Source organism: Saccostrea echinata, unplaced genomic scaffold (assembly GCF_033153115.1).
Source record: "Saccostrea echinata isolate AGI-Se365-2 ecotype Australia unplaced genomic scaffold, CSIRO_AGI_Sech_v1 ptg000016l, whole genome shotgun sequence".
Taxonomy (NCBI): Eukaryota; Metazoa; Mollusca; class Bivalvia; order Ostreida; family Ostreidae; genus Saccostrea; species Saccostrea echinata.
Genome location: NW_026889765.1, coordinates 20,367,383 through 20,386,489, shown reverse-complemented (window position 1 = coordinate 20,386,489; position 19,107 = coordinate 20,367,383). Strand labels below are relative to the sequence as shown.

At 33.4% G+C, this 19,107-nt stretch overlaps 1 protein-coding gene across 1 annotated transcript in view; it reads left to right on the top strand.

The window, feature by feature from the left end:
- Positions 1–18,577, top strand: part of LOC133188211 (mucin-17-like) — a 102,667-nt gene extending 84,090 nt beyond the window's left edge. The window contains exons 4-6 of the mRNA XM_061323589.1: positions 9,365–9,529; positions 13,412–13,509; positions 15,575–18,577. Coding sequence (XP_061179573.1) covers positions 9,365–9,529; positions 13,412–13,509; positions 15,575–18,349 — 3,038 coding nt within the window. The 3' untranslated portion in view covers positions 18,350–18,577. The remainder of the gene's footprint in view (positions 1–9,364; positions 9,530–13,411; positions 13,510–15,574) is intronic.
- Positions 18,578–19,107: the final 530 nt, after the last annotated feature.

Genomic DNA, 19,107 nt, shown 5'->3' with positions numbered 1-19,107 from the left:
GTTTACAGGCTTGCATACTCTTTAGGTTTCAAGTTTGGTATACATATGACAAGTACTTCCGGTTTTATGAATCTCTGAATTTGTCTATGAGAGTTCTCATGTTAAATGGAAAATTGCACATTTCACGATATCTCTTAAAGTAATCAAGATATTCTTGTGAAAATTGAGTGATATAATGACTGTAATATTGTTTCAACCCCCTTAGGGTTTGAAAATGAATTTCTGGAAAATAAGGGATTTCTAGGGGCCAAAATTGAAAACTGACCTTTGCCCATAACTTTTTTAATTCTTAATGAATTTTCAAACAGTTTAATATTCTGGGTTTAGCTTGAAGAGTACAATCTAAAAATTATGGTCCGTGGGGTCACTTTTTGACCCCTTATAGGAGCTACAGAGGACTGAAATAATGAAATTTTTATCTATTTCAAATATGATGGAGTAAGAGTTATCTCCCTTTGCACATCTGTTGGCGGGCTTACATACTCTTTAGGTTTCAAGTTTGGTATGCATATGACAAGTACTTCCGGTTTGATGAATCTCTGAATTTGTCTATGGGAGTTCCCATGTTAAATGGAAAAATGCACATGTCACGATATCTCCTAAACTAAATAAGATATTCTTGTGAAAATTGAGTGATATATTGACTTTGATAATGTTTCAACCCAATAAGGGTCTGAAAATGAAATTCTGAAAAATAAGGGATTTTAAGGGGCTAATATTGAAAACTGGTTTTCCCATGTAACTCTTTTATTTCTAAATGAATTTTTAAACAGTTTTCGATTCCGAGATCAGCATAAAGGGTACAGTTTAAAAATTATGGTCCGTGGGGTCACTTTTTGATCCCTTATAGGTGTTTTAGAGCCCTGAAATATAGTAACTTTTAGTAATTTTCAGAATGACATTGTAAGAGTTACCCCCCTTTGCAGATCTCTAGTGATAATTACATACTCTTTAGATTTCCATTTTTATAAGCTCCTGAAGACTTGATCCGGTTTGATTTTTTTTTTTTTAATGTTTTTTATTTAATTAGAGTTATTGATCCTTAAGGTCCTTGCGATTTTAAGCGTCGAAAAGCCCTCCGTTTTTGTTGAACGACAAAAAAGGTCTAGTTATTATTATTATTATTATACCTAACACTTTTACGTTTCGGATTTAAAGAAAACCTTTGGTTATATGTATATTATAATAAAACCGTTAGACAGCTTATCGGAATCTCTCCCGTATGTAAGGTTTTGTACTTCCGGAAACTTCACTTCCGGTATTTACAAGTAGAAAACTCAGATTTCTTTAGGAGCTTAAACAATTCTTATTTGATATGGAAATTCATTCAAATTTTAGCAATAGATTCTTCAAAGGAAATCCTACAAAAAAGTTAGCGACAGCGTTATTGTACCTATGATACATTTTTGTGCTGTAAGACTCCAAAGTTAAGAAAAAGGGGGGATGGAAATTTTAAAATTTCAAAACCGTATAGGAAAAATATTTTAAAGACTACTTATTGTTAAAAGTGATTAATAGAAGATGTACTATAAGTTTCAAGTCCATCCAAGCAGAACTTTCGGTTTTATGAGTCCCCAAAAATTGTCTATGAGAGTTTCTATGTTAAATCGAAAGCACGCATGTTCCATTATTTCAGAAAGGAAGCAAGCAATTCTTGTCATATTTAAGTGGAATACTTACTTTTACACTGTCTTCAGGTGATTAGGTGATGAGAACAAAATTCCACAAAATAAGGGATTTGTAGGGGCCAGTACAACAAAACAGCTTTTCCCTGTAACTTTTTTATTTCTCAACAGATCTGTAAACAGTTTTCGGATTTGAGTTAAGCACGAAGAATACATTTTAAAAATTATGGTCCGTGGGGTCACTTTTTGACCCCTTATAGGACTTTCAGAGGCCTGAAAAACAGTACTTTTACAGTTCTCTTGATTTCATCGCGTAATTAGAGTTATCGTTCTTTGCACGGTTGGCGAGCGTAGAAAGCGAAAGTAAGGTTTGGTCCTGTTGGCTGCGTAGCTATACTTTTTCAACAAGCACTCTGCTAGACTCGCCATGTATCCCATAATGGTTCCTTTCATTTTGCTACATCGAATATCACATCAAACATAAGAGATCTCAGTGTTTTAAGATATTTGACCGGGACTTTAGTACGAAACTAAATGCGCTGCCACCTGAAATTCGTAGAACTAAAATACGGGGGTGGATCCTGAAGTGTTTGGTAGACGGACTTTCATAAATTAAAGTCAAATCATGTAAAGTTAGAAGGTATAGGAAAAAAAAAAACACATGAATTTCGTTTCATGATCACAAAAAGCATATTTTACAAGATGAATTAATTCTAAATAAAATTCAAATAAATTTGAGGTTTGAAAAAGAAGATAAATATCTGAAAGGAAATTAACTAATCATAACAGAAGAAACAAATGACATCAAAGATATTTGAAGAAATTCTAGATAAAATGTATACAGTACCGACCAGACACAACCTAACAGAAAGCGAACCCAGAGCGAACCCCGGGTTCGCTGTCTGGGTTCGCTTCGGGTTCGCTTGGGGTCCGCTAAGGCGGACCCCAAGCGAACCCGTAGCGAACCCGAAGCGAACCCAGAGCGGACCCAGAGCGAACGCAGATAGCGAACCCCAAATTCAGTAGCGATCCCAGAGAGCGAACGCGCGTTTGGTGTTGCGTAACAGAGCTGTCAATCAGGATTAGTGATTAACCAATCAGCGCGTCGACCAATCAACATGTTAAACAGGTCTGTCAATCAGGATAAGTTATAAAATGCGTTGATCAATCAGCGCGTCGACCAGTTAACATGTCATTTGTCATCTAAACATTGTACAAGAAAAGCGTGTGAATGTACAGTGTAAAAATATTATTATTTAATGTAATTTTTAAACATAATTTTATATCCATATATTTTAAATCTCCAGACAGCATGCAAGATTTACATATTTATTTTCATTTTTTTTATCATTATTTTTAAAATCCTTTGATACAATATATATTTTTATTATCCAGGTAGCATGTTACATGTATTATTTTTTTTTTTTATTTAATCAGTATTTTATTATGTAAAGTCAGTTTACATAATTGGATTGGACATCAGGCATGGCCTATGTAAGTCCTCTCCATGTATAGTTACATATTTCTTTTCTTTATATTTTTAAAATCCATTTATAATATATAAAATATACGTTGGTAAAATCATCAGACTATACGTACTTTAATGCATAAAAGAAAAAAAAGAAGATAATAATGGGTATAACAAATGTTACAAAAAAAAAAAACAAAATGTTACAAAAAAAAAAAAAAAAAAAAAAAAAAAAAACTGGTCTTCGACAAATTATAGAATTTCATTATCTCAAGATACAGTATAAGAACATGTACGTGCTTTAGTTTAATTATTTTATTTTTATTAATTCAATTTATATGTACGTTTTAATTTATCCAGATCAACATCGAAATTAACAATTAACGATCTTAATAATTGATCATGAAAAAAATTAAATGTACATTGTACAAAATAATCTCAATTTTTTTTAAAACTATATACCATGATATTTTTTTTAATTAATCTTTTACCAAAATTTAATAAATAGTTTGATTTAAATACATGAAGGGAAAGATTATTTTGTTACATGTAATTCTAATTATCCGACATATAGACCTTGTAGCGTATAGTGTATGTTTTTGAATTTTTATAACTACTTGCAAGTCAGTCCAAAAAAAAAACACAAAAATGCTTATCACTTTCTTTCACGTCGATATATATACTGTATATACATACAGGTGTACATGTACACGAATCTCTTACATGTGCTACACTTTATTTTTTAAATACTTTATATAAAAAAACTAGACGTTTACGTTTTGTACTTGTGCATGAAAAGTACACGTAATTTCGACATTAGTAAATTGAACTTGCAAAGATACCTTGATACGAAAACTAACATATATTTTTCATTACATAGGTACATGTACCTTTTTTGAACTTTTTTAATTGTCATAATTATTTAATTTTATCACTTATAACGAGAGATTCAAAAGGAAGCCAGGGTCATCACGTGTCGGTAATCATCCACCTGTTGAGGAGATATTGCGGGTGTAAAGAACAATTACGGTGTTTTTTTAACTGACACTTGCAAGCTGGATGTATACTGTCTCCATGGTCACGGTATACCTGAGTATTTACTCCCCCTACATTCGAACCTTCCATGAAACCTTCCAACCCTTAAAGTTACCTCGTCTGGACACGTGATCAATGAGAAATCCAATATTTTTTTTTTTTGGATTTTTGAATTTGGAAACGTCATAGTTCTTTGGTACCTTGCATGAGGAGTGCATGTAATTTGCTGCCAAAACAACATCATGGCACAGAGACCAAAGAGGTCAATTTCAGGTACAGTAAAATTGTTTTACTAAGCACTGTATATTATGTGAAAAGTGAAATTGCTACATGTACATCAGGCCCATAGAAAACAATTTGAGGACGGGGCTCATAGAAATTTTACCCAAAAATCATGGGGCGTTATTATTAAAATTTCTAATCTAGTTAATTTGATTAATCTAGTTAATCATGCGGGTTTACAGTTATTGATTTTTTGTTTGGTTTGTTTTTTTTTTCTTGTGTTTATTTATGTTTAAATATTTAGAATCTACATGTATATTTCATTTTTGTATGTGAAGTGTGTGTGTGGTGGGGGGGGGGGGGTCATGAACCAGTAAAGAACACAAACTCTTAAAATTTATTTGAAAATAACTTGAAAAAATATTAACATATTCTTATCAGGGAACAATTATAATTATTATTATTTTGATAAATTGGCCGTTAAACTCGCCTTATAAACAAGATAAAACAATGATTTACATGTAGCATGTTGCTAGCATGGAATTTAATTCTAAATGATGTGTAAAATGGAACCCAAGGTACACTGTGTGAGAATGTTCTTAGTGATTATCACGACATATATGTACTTGTATGTATAATGAACCGTGATGTGAAACTGCTATAAATGAAAATTTAGCATATGAGGTGTACAATATGTCTCATTTATTTCATAGAAAAGGTAATATCAGTATTTACATGTTTGCCTTTCAAACATTTAAACAACGACTTAGCAATAGCAATTATAAATTGATTTCACGCATGAATAATGTTAACAAATGCATTTGAAAGGCTTTTGTTTTAGATGCTCTCATTAATTTCACTCCATCCGATACATCGAAAATAAATTCAACACATTCTCTTCTCCTTTTTTTCGCGATAAAAGTTAAGAAAAATAAATGAAAAATAGCCCGCTGTTTCAAATAAAACTTTGAATTTCTCGGGATCGACATTCCGAGTGCGGACAGAAATGAGAAATGAACATGATGATGATTAGTCTGATCAGACCAGTAGAACAGGGTCCAGGGACCTACAGTAATAGTGATTTTAGTCATATGAAGGGTGTCTGGTATAAGTTTTAACAAAAAATGACGTTAGACCTGCATACAGTATACGTGTACAAAGTCCTGGCACTGGCTGCATACATGCCTAGCGATTGTATGGTTCCGTGCTTGAGAGGTACCATGCATGTAGTTTGTAGCTTTAGCCACCAAAGTGTTTCCTCTACATGCAGCATTGAGATATACGGAGTTAAAAAAAGTTTTCGTTTAACCCGAATTTTCTCCGTTTGTACATATTATCTAAGAATTGAGCTTTCATATTAGGCTCATATCAATATTGAAGTGAACTTATGATGGGTGCCTTTACTGCAAAGGTAATAATAACCACACTAAAATATCTGAGTCATTACAACTACTCATTGTTTCCAAAACACTTACTGTACATGCAGGGCTAGAAAAAATTTTTTTCACTGGTCACGGGGCTATCACCTTAAATTTTTACTGGTCAATTCAGTACTTTCACTGTTCCACTGGGCCAGTAGATTTTAAGATGACTGGCCCAAATGCATAATTATAATAGTAATATTTTGTTTATATTATGATACTTAAAAGTACAACATAAAAAAACAAGAAAAACAACAGAACTTATACACACAACCCTGACAAGTAAACTATCCCCACTATGAATGCATTTTGTTACATTTAAAAAACCCACACATCCAATGAACACATGTCCTCTGCAATGTACTGGCCCAGATGAAAAGTAATTCACTGGCCCGGGTCGCCCCAGACCAGCAGGACATCAATTATTTTGAGCCCTTAGATGTACCATGCTTGCAATGTCTAGGAAAAGAGGCTGGTCGGTTGATACATGCACATGAACAATGAATGTCCCATTATTTTGTTTATTTTGTGAATACACCAGGATGATATATAATTCTGAGATATTAGATTATGGTATCGATGTAATAAGAACATTTATCTTTTAGCATTCCCTCCTTTAGTCTACAATTAATTTTTTAGCTCACCTGTCAGTGAGATGATCGAAAGCTCAAATGAGCTTTCTGATCACATTTTATCTGACATCCGTCTGTCTGTCTGTCTGTCAAGCTGTCTGTAAACTTTCACATTGTCGACTTCTCAAGAACAACTGGGCAAGTTTGGATCAAACTTGCCAGAAAGCAGTGTGGGTTAAGGGGGCTTAAATTTGTTCAAATGAAGGGCAACATCCTCTATCAAGGGGGGATAAATAAGAATAAGTAAAAATTTGTTGTCATCTTTCAAAATTCCCCTTCTCAAGAACCATTGGGCCAGAAAAGTTAAAACTTATGTGAAACCTTCATTACATAGTGTAGATTCAATTCTTTTTTTCAAATCATGACACCAAGTGTTAGGGTGGGGTACATCAAAATGGGGGATTAAAGTTTTACATATTAAGAATATATAGGAAAAAATATTCAAGAACAACTAAGCCCTGTTAAGTCATATTGATATTGTACTTCATTTTAAATAATCATAACACGTACTGTATACTCAGATACCAATGACATTTGTTTCTGCATGCTCTAATTAAGTAAAATATCCCTCTGTTCCAATTTTCACAGTTTTTTTTTTTTTTAAATTCCCAACATTGATTTTGATTTTCATCAACAACAATAGCCTAAGATTCAAATGGAAAATAGTTTGAAGTATGAAGCATTGCTTACTTTTTCAGAAAGATTATTATGTCTAATCATGATAAGAAGAAAATTTGATATGGTGAATAGAAAGATCAATATTATCTCAGCATGCTCAGCATAAAATTAAAAATATGAAGCATATATGAAAATAATATTTACTGTCATACCTATTTAATTCATATTAGAAAACTAATGAAGCGTTGCTTTTCAAATCAGAATATCGACACAGTTTTCTGTGCTTGTAAAATAAAAATGCTTCCATCTACAAGAGTTAACATTCCATCTACAGGAGTTATCTTTCTTCAAAAATATTTTTAAGAGAAAAAAAAATTAATAAATTGATCATGTTGATTGTAAAAATTCTGCATCTAAAATACCTGTAACAGTTAAGAGAATTACATGTTAAGAGATTGAAATATCTCAAATTTAACAGTTTAAAGGAGCTGAGTATAAATATTGTAAGTAAACTATTGTAAGTAATTAATAATTAAAACATATTGACAATAAAAAATAGAAATTAATATTTGTAACAAAATTCAGATTTGATTGAATTTACTACACAATGGTCCTCATCAGTAATCTCTGGTAGGGCAATTCATTGGATTGCTTGGAATAATTTCCTTCGAAAGTTGTCTTTCTTATCAGAAGGACATTTACACCTTAAGTCATATGTAGTCTCTAAATGTCCATGAAATGAACCTGAAGATCCCATTTGGATTTTTTTATGTAACTTAAGAAGGATCTAAGAAAATTGTTAAGTCTAGAATATAGTGTAAATATCAAATCTAAGGAGAAGCCTTTCAGTTCTACTAACTTGAGGTATTTATCCTTCAAAACAGGATCACAAAACTGCCCAGAGTGTCACATGCTGGAACAACATGATTGATTTTAATTGATTGACTTTTTAGTGCTTATAGAAGGATTAAAACAAGTATATTTAATTTGTTCTTGGATTCATAATTAATAAACTTTATAATTTTATTAAACTGAAATAAACCTTGAATCAAAGAACTTCAGTTTTGTTCTTAAAATACAATCGGGGAAACATGTTCTGCTACAGAATGTTTATGGGTAGGGGACCTGCCGACCTGGAGTAGTGATATACACTAAGTATATTAATTCAAATTGCAGTACGAAACGTTTTCAATTTTATTCATTTTCTGTTTTTATGTTCATTTTATTTATGAATTTAGTATAAGATTAAATGAATAAAAGGAATAAAGCCTTAGATTTTGTATTTCCAAGTATTTCCCAGTTTAGTGAAAATTTGTAGTATTTACCAGGATGGGAAATACTGTATTTACCACCAGTAATTCCCACCACTTGTATTTCCCGTCCAACCCTGATAATAATTTCCCTAATATCTTTGAATATAAATGGACCATTTCTAAGTTTTCTATTTTTGTACAAAGCTGTACTATATATTTTTGCAAGAGTTTTACAGTGAGGTAGGGTAAATGATGAAATTACTGAAATAAGTTAACATTTATTGTGAAATATAAAGATACATGTAGTCTCGATTACTTTTACTGCCACATGTGCCATGAACCTTTTCTTCTTTATACTTAAGATTTTCAAAAAGAATAAATCAATATAAGGTTTGAAGGGTCTGAAACTAAGGTACATCAGACCAATCCAGTCTAGTGGTTGAGTGGTCCATTCATATAAAATGTACGTGAACTAGACCATTTGGACATGCATGCTGTTAAATAAATAATAAACTCCCATTGCAGTCTTTCAACATGTTCAAATAAATAGTCATAACTTTTCAAGAAAGTTTCTTATTTCTTTAACGCCATCACTGTGTGAAGAAAAAAAAATCCCCACATGACACATTCCCTACTTTTCGCCACTGCTGTAATTGAGAAGTTGAAACTACTGTTCACTATCAACATGGTAAAAATATAGTATAATAGTTTTTAAATTAATTTTTAATACATGTATTTACAATAATTATAATGCTGTAATGTCCTGATGAACCCAACTCAATTGGCTTAAAAGGACCTATCCAAAAGTCTGTCAAAAATATTGACACATGCAAAAGACAATATCCTTATAACATATGGTTTCAAAAGTTCTCATTAAAATTCTTGATGAAGTAATTTTGCATGTTTGGTCAGGGCTAGTGAATTTTTGGCCAGGACTAGTAATAATTATAGGAATGAGCCCGATTGAAAGTCACTCATTTCCATCATATTTATATATATATGCTGTAATATACAGGTGTACTGCTGTTCGAATATTTCCAGATAAAAGATATGCATTTTAGAAGACTAAAGCAAATATAATTTCTTACAGCTAAAATTCCAACTTTGGCTGCAGTATATTATCCAGAAGAAGATGCTACTGGTGTTATTCCTACAAACAGAATACTTGACATCTCCTCCTGTGAGGTGAATGCCAAAGTCACCATTCGCTGGAGTAAAGACACGCTTCTACCTGCTCGTATCATTGCATTGTCAGGTAAATACATATGTATTTTATAGAGGTGTTTAACAATATATGACACACAGGCAGAAAGAAAAATGAAAACAAAAGCTACATATTATTTTAATCAACAGGTATTCAAAATTATTATTTAAAGTCAGAAGTATCCAATATTCTTCATTCCAGTTTCTATGGCAATGATTTCCTAAAATGTTATACTTACAGTGTTTTCCTTACTATTGTCCTTAATAACTTGAAAGACTCATGTTCAGAAATTTTTGACCACTGTTTTGTACGTTTTCACTGGATACTTGACAGATTTCTTGTTTTAAATCTAGCCTTTTAGACCCCGCAAAGTGTATATACATATATTAATTTTGTTATTTAAAGATGCATTTAAATAAAGGTTTTTTTTTTTTTTTTGGGGGGGGGGGTGGCAGGATTTAACTGTTTTTCAACTTAACATTATATTTTGTTCAAACTTTTTAATTATCCTTAACGAATGAAAACTAGGCAGCGCTTTCTGGTTAGGACATTTTTCTCCATCATCCCTGTACAATTTTTATCGTGCTTATAATAAAAGTTTACAAATTCAAATATTTGTTGCTAGTTGTACTCCATTTTTGAGAACAGCCGGAATTATGACATCACTGATTACATCATCCGTGACTTCCTGGTATTATAACTTTCCCGATATTTTACATTATCATAATTTTAGATTAACATGATTAATATGATTGTCTATGGTGTTTTGGTATTTTTGGTATCATGCTTGATATTCAGATTATGTCCATTTATATGTGTGACATGTGTGATATATATCATGTATATTATGAAACACCCTGTATTACTCCTTCTAAGATGGTTTAAAAATGGTACATGTATTGCTAAACGTTGGTTAATTTGTATTCCAAGTAGTAGACTAGTAGTTATTAGTCCCCTACCGGTGAAACCGGAGGGGACTATAGGTTTCCTCGGAGTCTGTCCGTCCGTCTGTCTGTCTGTCTGTCAGTCTGTCCTACTTGGTTTTCCGCATTTTTTTCCTAAACGCTTGCAGATATTGAGCTAATTTTTGGTATGTGTGTGTATCTTGATGAGTTACAGATCAAGTTTGCATTTCGTTCCGCTTTATTGATTTTTGACGGAATTACGGCCTTTTCAATTTTTACGGGTCTTCTGCAATTTTCTTCTAAACGCTTGTAGATATTGAGCTGATTTTTGGTATTTGGCTTTACCTTGATAAGTTATAGATCAAGTTTGCATTTCGTCTCACTTCATTAATCTTTAACGGAATTATGGCATTTTCAATTCTTAATGGGAACGGAACCAGATTACACTTGCCGGTAGGAGACTAGTATTGCTAATGCAATACTCTCAGAATGATTGTTCACATAGCAAAACATGGACTTTAGCATTGTACACATATGGGGAAGAGGGGTAGCATTGCTTGGGCTCATTGCTTACAGTACCTCTAGTTAATTTTTGATCATGTATTAAAAATGAATACCGGTAACTTATCAACTTGAAATTTCATTTCATTTTGAATTATTTTTTTTTTCTTCCAATATTAAAAAAATGTGCAAAAATAAGCCTTTTTGATCACGTAGATGTCTGCTTATTGTTATTTCTCTGTATTTCCTTTTTAGCTCACCTTTTACCTCAGCTCTTCTGATTAAAATTTGTCAGTTGTCATCATTGCCATAAACTTTCCAAATTTTCACTTTCATCTAATGACTCCAAATCAAAATCGTAAAACTAAAAACCAGATGCTGAGGCATCAGTCATTCTGGTGTGGTGTAAAAAATGACGCATTAGACCAGAGGCACTGCTCATCGGTCAGGTCCGATGTCTTTCACATAGACTGTACTTTCAGTGTAAACAGTAATATATGAAACATTTTATTCAGAAAAAAACATTAAATACAGAAATAATTTGAAGTCTGATGCAAGTTCATACAAAATAATATCTGATAAGTTATGTCAGAGAAAAGATAAAACATAAGTCACGTTAAATTATACTATTTCCAAATATTAAATGGTGTGGTTTGTGATAAAATTGTAAGAATATGTTAATAGGTAGAGTATTTATAATTACAAATGTTTTTGTTCCACTGCATTGCACCACAACAGATTATTTTGGTAGCCATTTTTAGCTCAACTGAGCTAAAAGCCCAATGGAGCTTTTCTGATCACTTTTTGGCATCAGTCTGTGTTCATCTGTAAAGTTTTCACATTTTTGACTTCTTCTCCAGAACCACTGGTCCAATGTCAACCAAACTTGCCACAAAGATGGGCTAGAAAAATTGCATTGCCCGATGCCCTTTGATAACCAATATTGTTTGGTGGACAAGTTATTTGATAAGTGGTACCTGCCCACTGACAAGAGCTTTTCCAGTTAACAAAAAATCATAAACGCAAATGTTACTTATTTTACCACTGTTAAAATATAATGAACTATAATGATGAACTAATGAATTATATCTATCTTCAATGCAGCTGACAATATTGAATACTCAGTTGGAACTCCTCTAGAATTAACACATTCATGTGTTGTTAAAAGAGCTAGGTTCACTTTATGCATAAAATGGCCCTGTTCTTATATCAATTACTTGATTATCACTTTCTGCCCCATGTCATATATCAAAATAAAGTAGAGACTTAGCACTCTCATCTCCTATAACAAGATTTCTTTTGGAGAATTCGGGTATTGGAAAACAGGCTTTGTGAAAATGCAATGTTCTTGAATTTTGCAGAAAACAGGCATATTTGACTACATTCAGCAAATAATTAAAATATGAGCACAGTCCTCGATCCAAAAATTAAAACATGTTTTATGATCTTAAGAAACAGACCTTTCATTATGTAATTGCATATTTTGGATCAGAGGTTGTGTTCTATATGAAATATTGAAAAAATACTCCAACTTTTGGCCATTTTTAAAGGAATTTACAGGATATGGTAAAAATGACGCATTTTATGACGTCATAATGCATTGACTAGAAAGAAAATTACGTCATGTTCAATAGATAAACGGTCACCAAGGGTCCAAGTAATAAATTCTGCATTTTCAACCAAAACTGAGCAGTTTCGATTTTTCAGAAATTCTCAGGGCCAAAAAAGGCCCTAAATGGCTCTTGCTCTTTGCACAAGACTAAATATGGCAGGTATCAATATCATGTCTAAAAATTTGAAGAGGATTTATGACCTTTTTTAAATTCAACCGTGAATACACACAATACAAACACTTGCTTTAATTATTAATTGGAGGTGTTGACTGGCAGTCATGACACACAGTCATGAAGTCGATCCTTTGATCAACAATCAGGATTTTTTTAAATAATAAAATAATATACATGTGCATATTTTTTTTCATTTAAATAATACAGAAAAATATACACATTAACATGTATTTAAAATTTTAACTTTGATAATCAATACTTACTGCAAACACTTAGAAGCCTCCCTAGAATTAGAAATTTCCCCCTAAATTTCTGGGAGAGTTAAGTGATTTGGGATCTAGGTGGGTCCTAGATGCTACTGATAATGCTTTAATGTTGTGTTATTTAAGAAAAAGGTGGGACAAGAACTACTGGGATAAAAATGTTTTGAATCTATAGGGAAAATGCATTATTTCTTTTGCCTCATCTAGTAGGCAAACAAAGTACAAGATTGTAATAAGGAAGGGTATGTTTATTTATAAGATTTTTGAAATTGTTTGGCAACATAGCTTCATCTTTAAATCAATTTTCTTTTATACTTCTATGGATTCTTACAGTGTAGTATCATACTCAGGTGACCGTTAAGGCCTTTTGGTCTCTTATTGAAATTGTGTTTCAGACTTCACAAATATTTTCAAATACATGTAGAGCACAGGTTACAAATATGTGTAACATGTAGATAACTAGTCCATTAATTTCAGATTCCAGACAGAAGCTTGAGGAGGCCATTGACAATTTTGAGCAGGACATGGATGAAAATGATTTAGATACATGCACAGCCTTAAAACAGGACAAAAAGGTGAGTAAATTCATTATGTCTGAGTTTACTGGAAAAGAAATGGTGCATTTTTAGCTCTACTGGTCAGAGACCAGAAGAGCTTATGCAATACTGTATACAGGGATATTTTCGCCCCATGTTTTTTTTTTTTTTTTTGCCCTTTTACACTTGTAAATAAATTTGTCCCATTTTAATTTCGCCCAATCACAGTTCTGTTTAAGAAATTATATTGTGTTTACTTAATTCACCCTGTTTTAAATTCACCCACCTGTGAGTAGGGCGAAAGGTGCAAAAATAAAACAGGGGCGAAAATTTCCCTGTATACAGTAGTAAAGTCTCAGTCTGTCTGTCTGGCTGTCCGTCCATCTGTAAACAATTTTTCAAAATGCTACTCCTCCTACAGTTTTGGTCTCATTTCAGTATATAATTACTTGGCACACAAATAGACTACACTAAGATACAAATTCTTTATATCGTTTTTTTATTTTGATGAATGGTGTTGCCAACGTTAATAATAATAGAAGCTTCTGTGAAAAACTTTCAAAATGCTACTCCTCCTACATTTTAGTATAACTTGGCACACATGTAGATTACATTAAGATAGATATTTCTCTAGTATATCGCTTTTTTGATTTCAATGAATAGTGTTGCCTTGGTTACTAAAATTAGATATCTCTGTCAGTCATCAACAACAGTTTCTGTTCATTTTCATTGCAGAAGTTGCACATTTTTGGTATTTTGATTTATCATGAAAATATCTAGGTCAAGTTCTGTTTTGGGTATGATAGAGCAATTTTTGACAGAGTTATGCCCCTTGGACTTTGAAAAATTCCAATTATATGCAGTTTCCGTTTATTTTCTTCACAGAGGTTGCAAAAACTGACATAGAATTTGGTATATGGATTTATCATAAAAATATCTGGGTCAAGTTCTGTTTTGGGTATGACCGAGCAATTTTTGACAGAGTTATACCCCTTGGACTTTGAAAAATTCCAATTATTTGGGGGGGGGGGCATAAGTGTTTCACAAACATCTCTTTTTCTGTATAGTTCTTTTAATAGGCTACTCCTCGTAAAACTTTTAGTCTGATTGCAATCTTGCCACAAAAAGAGACTTAATCAAGGATCATTATTCTATTTATTGCTGTTGCAAAGATTCAAGTACAACCTCTATTTTTCTCTTCCTTTGTTTTTAGTACAAACAAGTAGAGTTACAATCTCGACAGAAACTTCTCGTTTCTGAATAATTGGACTACATTAAATGTAAATGATGGTTTCTGGTGAACCATTGAATTGATTGATAAACTCATTAAAAAATTGGTTTGCATGCAGGTGAGAATTTTTTTCCCCTGAAATTTTTAACATTAAAATTAATGCTAAATTTTTGAAATCTTTTAAAATTGAAGATATTTATAAAATTAAAACATATGTAGATTGGATAAGATTCTGAAACAAGTTGTCATTCATGATTAGTTACAAACTGATGTGTTTGGTTTCATTTGATTTGTCAAGATTTGACAATATATATATATATATATATATATATATATATATATATATATATATATATATATATATATATATATATATATATATATATATATATATGTGTGTGTGTGTGTGTGTGTGTGCGTGTGTGTATATGTGTATATATATATATATATATATATATATATATATATATATATATATATATATATATATATATATATAAATTGGACATTGAGTCTTCTTTAGATTGAATTCTTCAGCACCTATAAGCCCAGCTTTCATATTTCACATGAGCATTTCCTGTGACAAGACCTTTATGAATGTGCATTTTGAACCCATGACCTTAAAGTTTGACCTATTTGTCAATTTTAAAGTATATGATAAAGAATGGCAACCCATCCACTAAGACCCCTAGAGTGGGGGACCACAGTTCTCTGAATTTGCTTGTTATTCCACATATATATATAGAAGAATAACACATATTGTATATCATTTTGTTATTGATTTATTTACAAGTTTGATAAATTGTATAAAAGACTACTAATTTAAATAGGATTCTCTTGAAAACTCCCTAGTAATGCCTCAATCTCTTTCAGGGAATAAAGAAGAAGCGAACTGTAAAAAGCTTAAAAATGGATTCAATGGAAGTCAAAGACAAGAAAAAGGCAAAAGTATTACGGACCGTGCAGCACCCAAACATTGCCATTCCATGTACTTCAAGATCAGAGGACCATCCAAGATACCAACTGACAACAGATCTCCAGGCTAAAATCAACTCCTTACTCAACAACACCTCTTCTAGTGTTATCAGTTCAGTGAATTTTTACTCAAAGAGTGCTGTTAATCCTGTCTTCAAAAATTCTTCACTAAAAACTGTTGCCCAACCTCTAGAGGGAATAACAGATCCAACAGTCACTCGTGAAAAAACCTGCCTTGAGAAATCACCAATAATACCCAGTGAGCCATCTGTCGAACACCATACATCCTCAGATTGCGCAACAAATGTGGCCATCTCGGAAGGAGCTTACACAGACAGTGTCATTTTGTCAACCACCATAGAGGACATTCCGACTACTGTTTTGCAGGCTACACAAGAGGAAACTTGCCTCGGAAATACTACATCACAAGATTTTATGAACGGTACAAAAGCAGACCAGGAGACATGTGCAGAAATAGCCACACAGACTGCCTCTACAGAAATTTCCACACACACAGCAATGTTCGACAGAGCCACCATAGACAATTCCACACAGATGGACTCTCCTGCAACAGCCTCTGCTGAGATTGCCATACAGACCGCCTGCATAGATACAGACTCTACAGAAGTTTCCACACAAACAGCGGTGTTCGACAGAGCCACCATAGACAATTTCACACAGATGGACTCTCCTGCAACAGCCTCTGCTGAGATTGCCATACAGACAGCCTGCCTAGATACAGCCTCAAAAGAAGTTTCCACACAAACAGCGGTGTTCGACAGAGCCACCATAGACAATTTCACACAGATGGACTCTCCTACAACAGCCTCTGCTGAGAATGCCATACAGACAGCCTGCCTAGATACAGCCTCAGCAGAAGTTTCCACACAAACAGCAGTGTTCAACAGAGCCACCATAGACAATTCCACACAGATGGACTCTCCTACAACAGCCTCTGCTGAGAATGCCATACAGACAGCCTGCCTAGATACAGCCTCAGCAGAAGTTTCCACACAAACGACATGTATGCAGATACTTACCACAGCAGTTACTACTCAGACAGCCCTTCCAGACACAGCTTCTGCAGAAACTAGCACACAGGATTTATACTCTCAGATGGATGTCACAAATAATGCTACACAGACATCTAGTCAAGAGACAATCTCTGTAGAAATTGCTTCACAGACATCACCACAAACAGCCAATGAAGACATTGACAGAGAGACAACTCTACAGCAGACAACATCTCTAGGAATTTCCATGCAAGGTGCCACTGAAGAAGAAACTTTTGCTACAAGCAGGTGTCAACTTTCAGCTCTTCAGAAAACTTTCTTGGGAAATGTGATTCAGTCACCCTCTCCTACATTGACACTATTAGAGGATGTTACACAGCCAGAATCATCAACACCAGATCCAGATGTACAGAACACCAGTCTCCCTGTCCTGAACTTGTCAGATTGCTTTCCAGAGTTGGATGACCCATATGTGGAGAGACAGCATCGCATGATGAGAAATGTTGAAGACAATCATTCAGCTCTAAAACAACTTCAAAAAAGCATGGATGAAATTAAAAAACTGCTGGAGAAAATAGTATCCCATCCAGTGGAAGCAAATCCCTCTCCAAGCCAACTCATGCAACAGTCCATATCAACAGCTGCTTGGACCACCATTTCGGGCAGAGAAAACATCCCTGCTTGTAAATCACCACCAAAGAAACCAGAGACAGCAGCAAAGGCAGTGCCAAGTTCCATCTTTACTAATATGGACACATTAATCGCTAAGTCACCACAATCATCGGAACAAGCAGCAACACAGGCATTGCCCACGTCTATTTTCACAAGTATAGAAACTCTTGCCACTTCATCAGATCCAAATCAGAAATCCATATCAGAGGCAACAATTCATGTAGCGAAATCCATCTTTAGAAGTGTCGATTTCCTTGCTGCCAGTTCGTGTCAAACTTTGTCTGGTCTAGTACCAAGCGACAACTCAACTACCGAAAGTCAACCAGAAGTCCAACATCAACCAGAAACTGTCGACACCTTGGATTTTTTAGAGGTGCGTGGAGATGAAATTGTGGAAAGGATGAGTCGTGATGTTGATGGCCCGGTGGATGAAGTGGATGAAGCAGACAAACAGCCTGAGAATACCATCAATGACAGGTCTTTGGATGTTGATGACAGCCAGCAGGAGCATGCCAGTACCTCACTTGATGGTTCAAAAATTATTATCTCAAAACCAGATTTTTGGAAAATGACTATCAAGTCTGTGATTTCATGTGGAGCAAAACATGTACAGGATCAAGGCCACATATTGCCAGAGTATGAGAAGAACAATCCTGTGTTTTTGGAGTTGGTGGAGGACATAAGGGGCCAAAAACAGGAACACCGACAGAAATTCGCAACATCACTTTTTCGTGCCATGTGTACAGTGGAGGATGTCTACAAGAAGAATGTAAATGGCCGAGTGTTCTGTGGAGGCAATGTGGAAAAAGCAAAAGTGAATCCTGTCAAAGTTAAGGATATCAAGGAAATCTGTTTCAGATGTTTTCCCTGTACACCTGCAGAGGAGGAGAAAGCCACCAGGGTGATTGAGCGGACACTCAACAAGGTCATATGGAAATTCAATAAATACCTAGCTGACCATTTCGATTTGACACCAATTCTTTCATGAACATTTGGGAAACCTATCTGACCATTTTGATTTGGCACCAAATCTTACTTGAAAATCTGAGACATTAACAATTGGATTTTTCTAAACACTGTATACACTGCTCTTGAGTAATAATAGATAAGAAATGTACCAAGTTTTCATTAGAAAATGACAGAAGATAGAAATATAATTTCTCTTTATCATAGAATGTTATCAGCATAATCATGAAGCGAGATAAAAAAAATTAATGTCTACCAAAGAAAAAAATTGTTCAAATACTTTTTGGTAGGTTGATAAAAAGCTCTAGAAGTTGTTGTTTGATATCAATAAAAACCAAAATTATATATTATGAGAATTTAAGTATTGATATCTGAAATGTTTTTTCATCAGCTTAAAGAACTGTCAATTATAGTGTATTGAATATTAGTACACATGTACTTGATAATCAGTATTCATGAAGGAAGGGGTTCTTAATAAGAATTATGTTAGTTTTTTGTCAGACATTGAATCTTTGATCTTTATTGCCCCTCATAGTACCTAATTGATATTATGACAAGTGACTTGTTTAAAAACATGTCTGAATTTTTTAATAACTCTGACACCTTCCTGTACTGAATAGCAGTTACATGTATAATGTGAAATTTTATCAATGAATTTTTCTGATTTTTGTAGATAGTAGTGTTTTCTACATTGAATTGAGCCATAAATCATAATTTATCTGACTTGTTATTCACTTTTAATAAAATGTTTTTATTCAGAGTTTATGAATTGGTATTAAC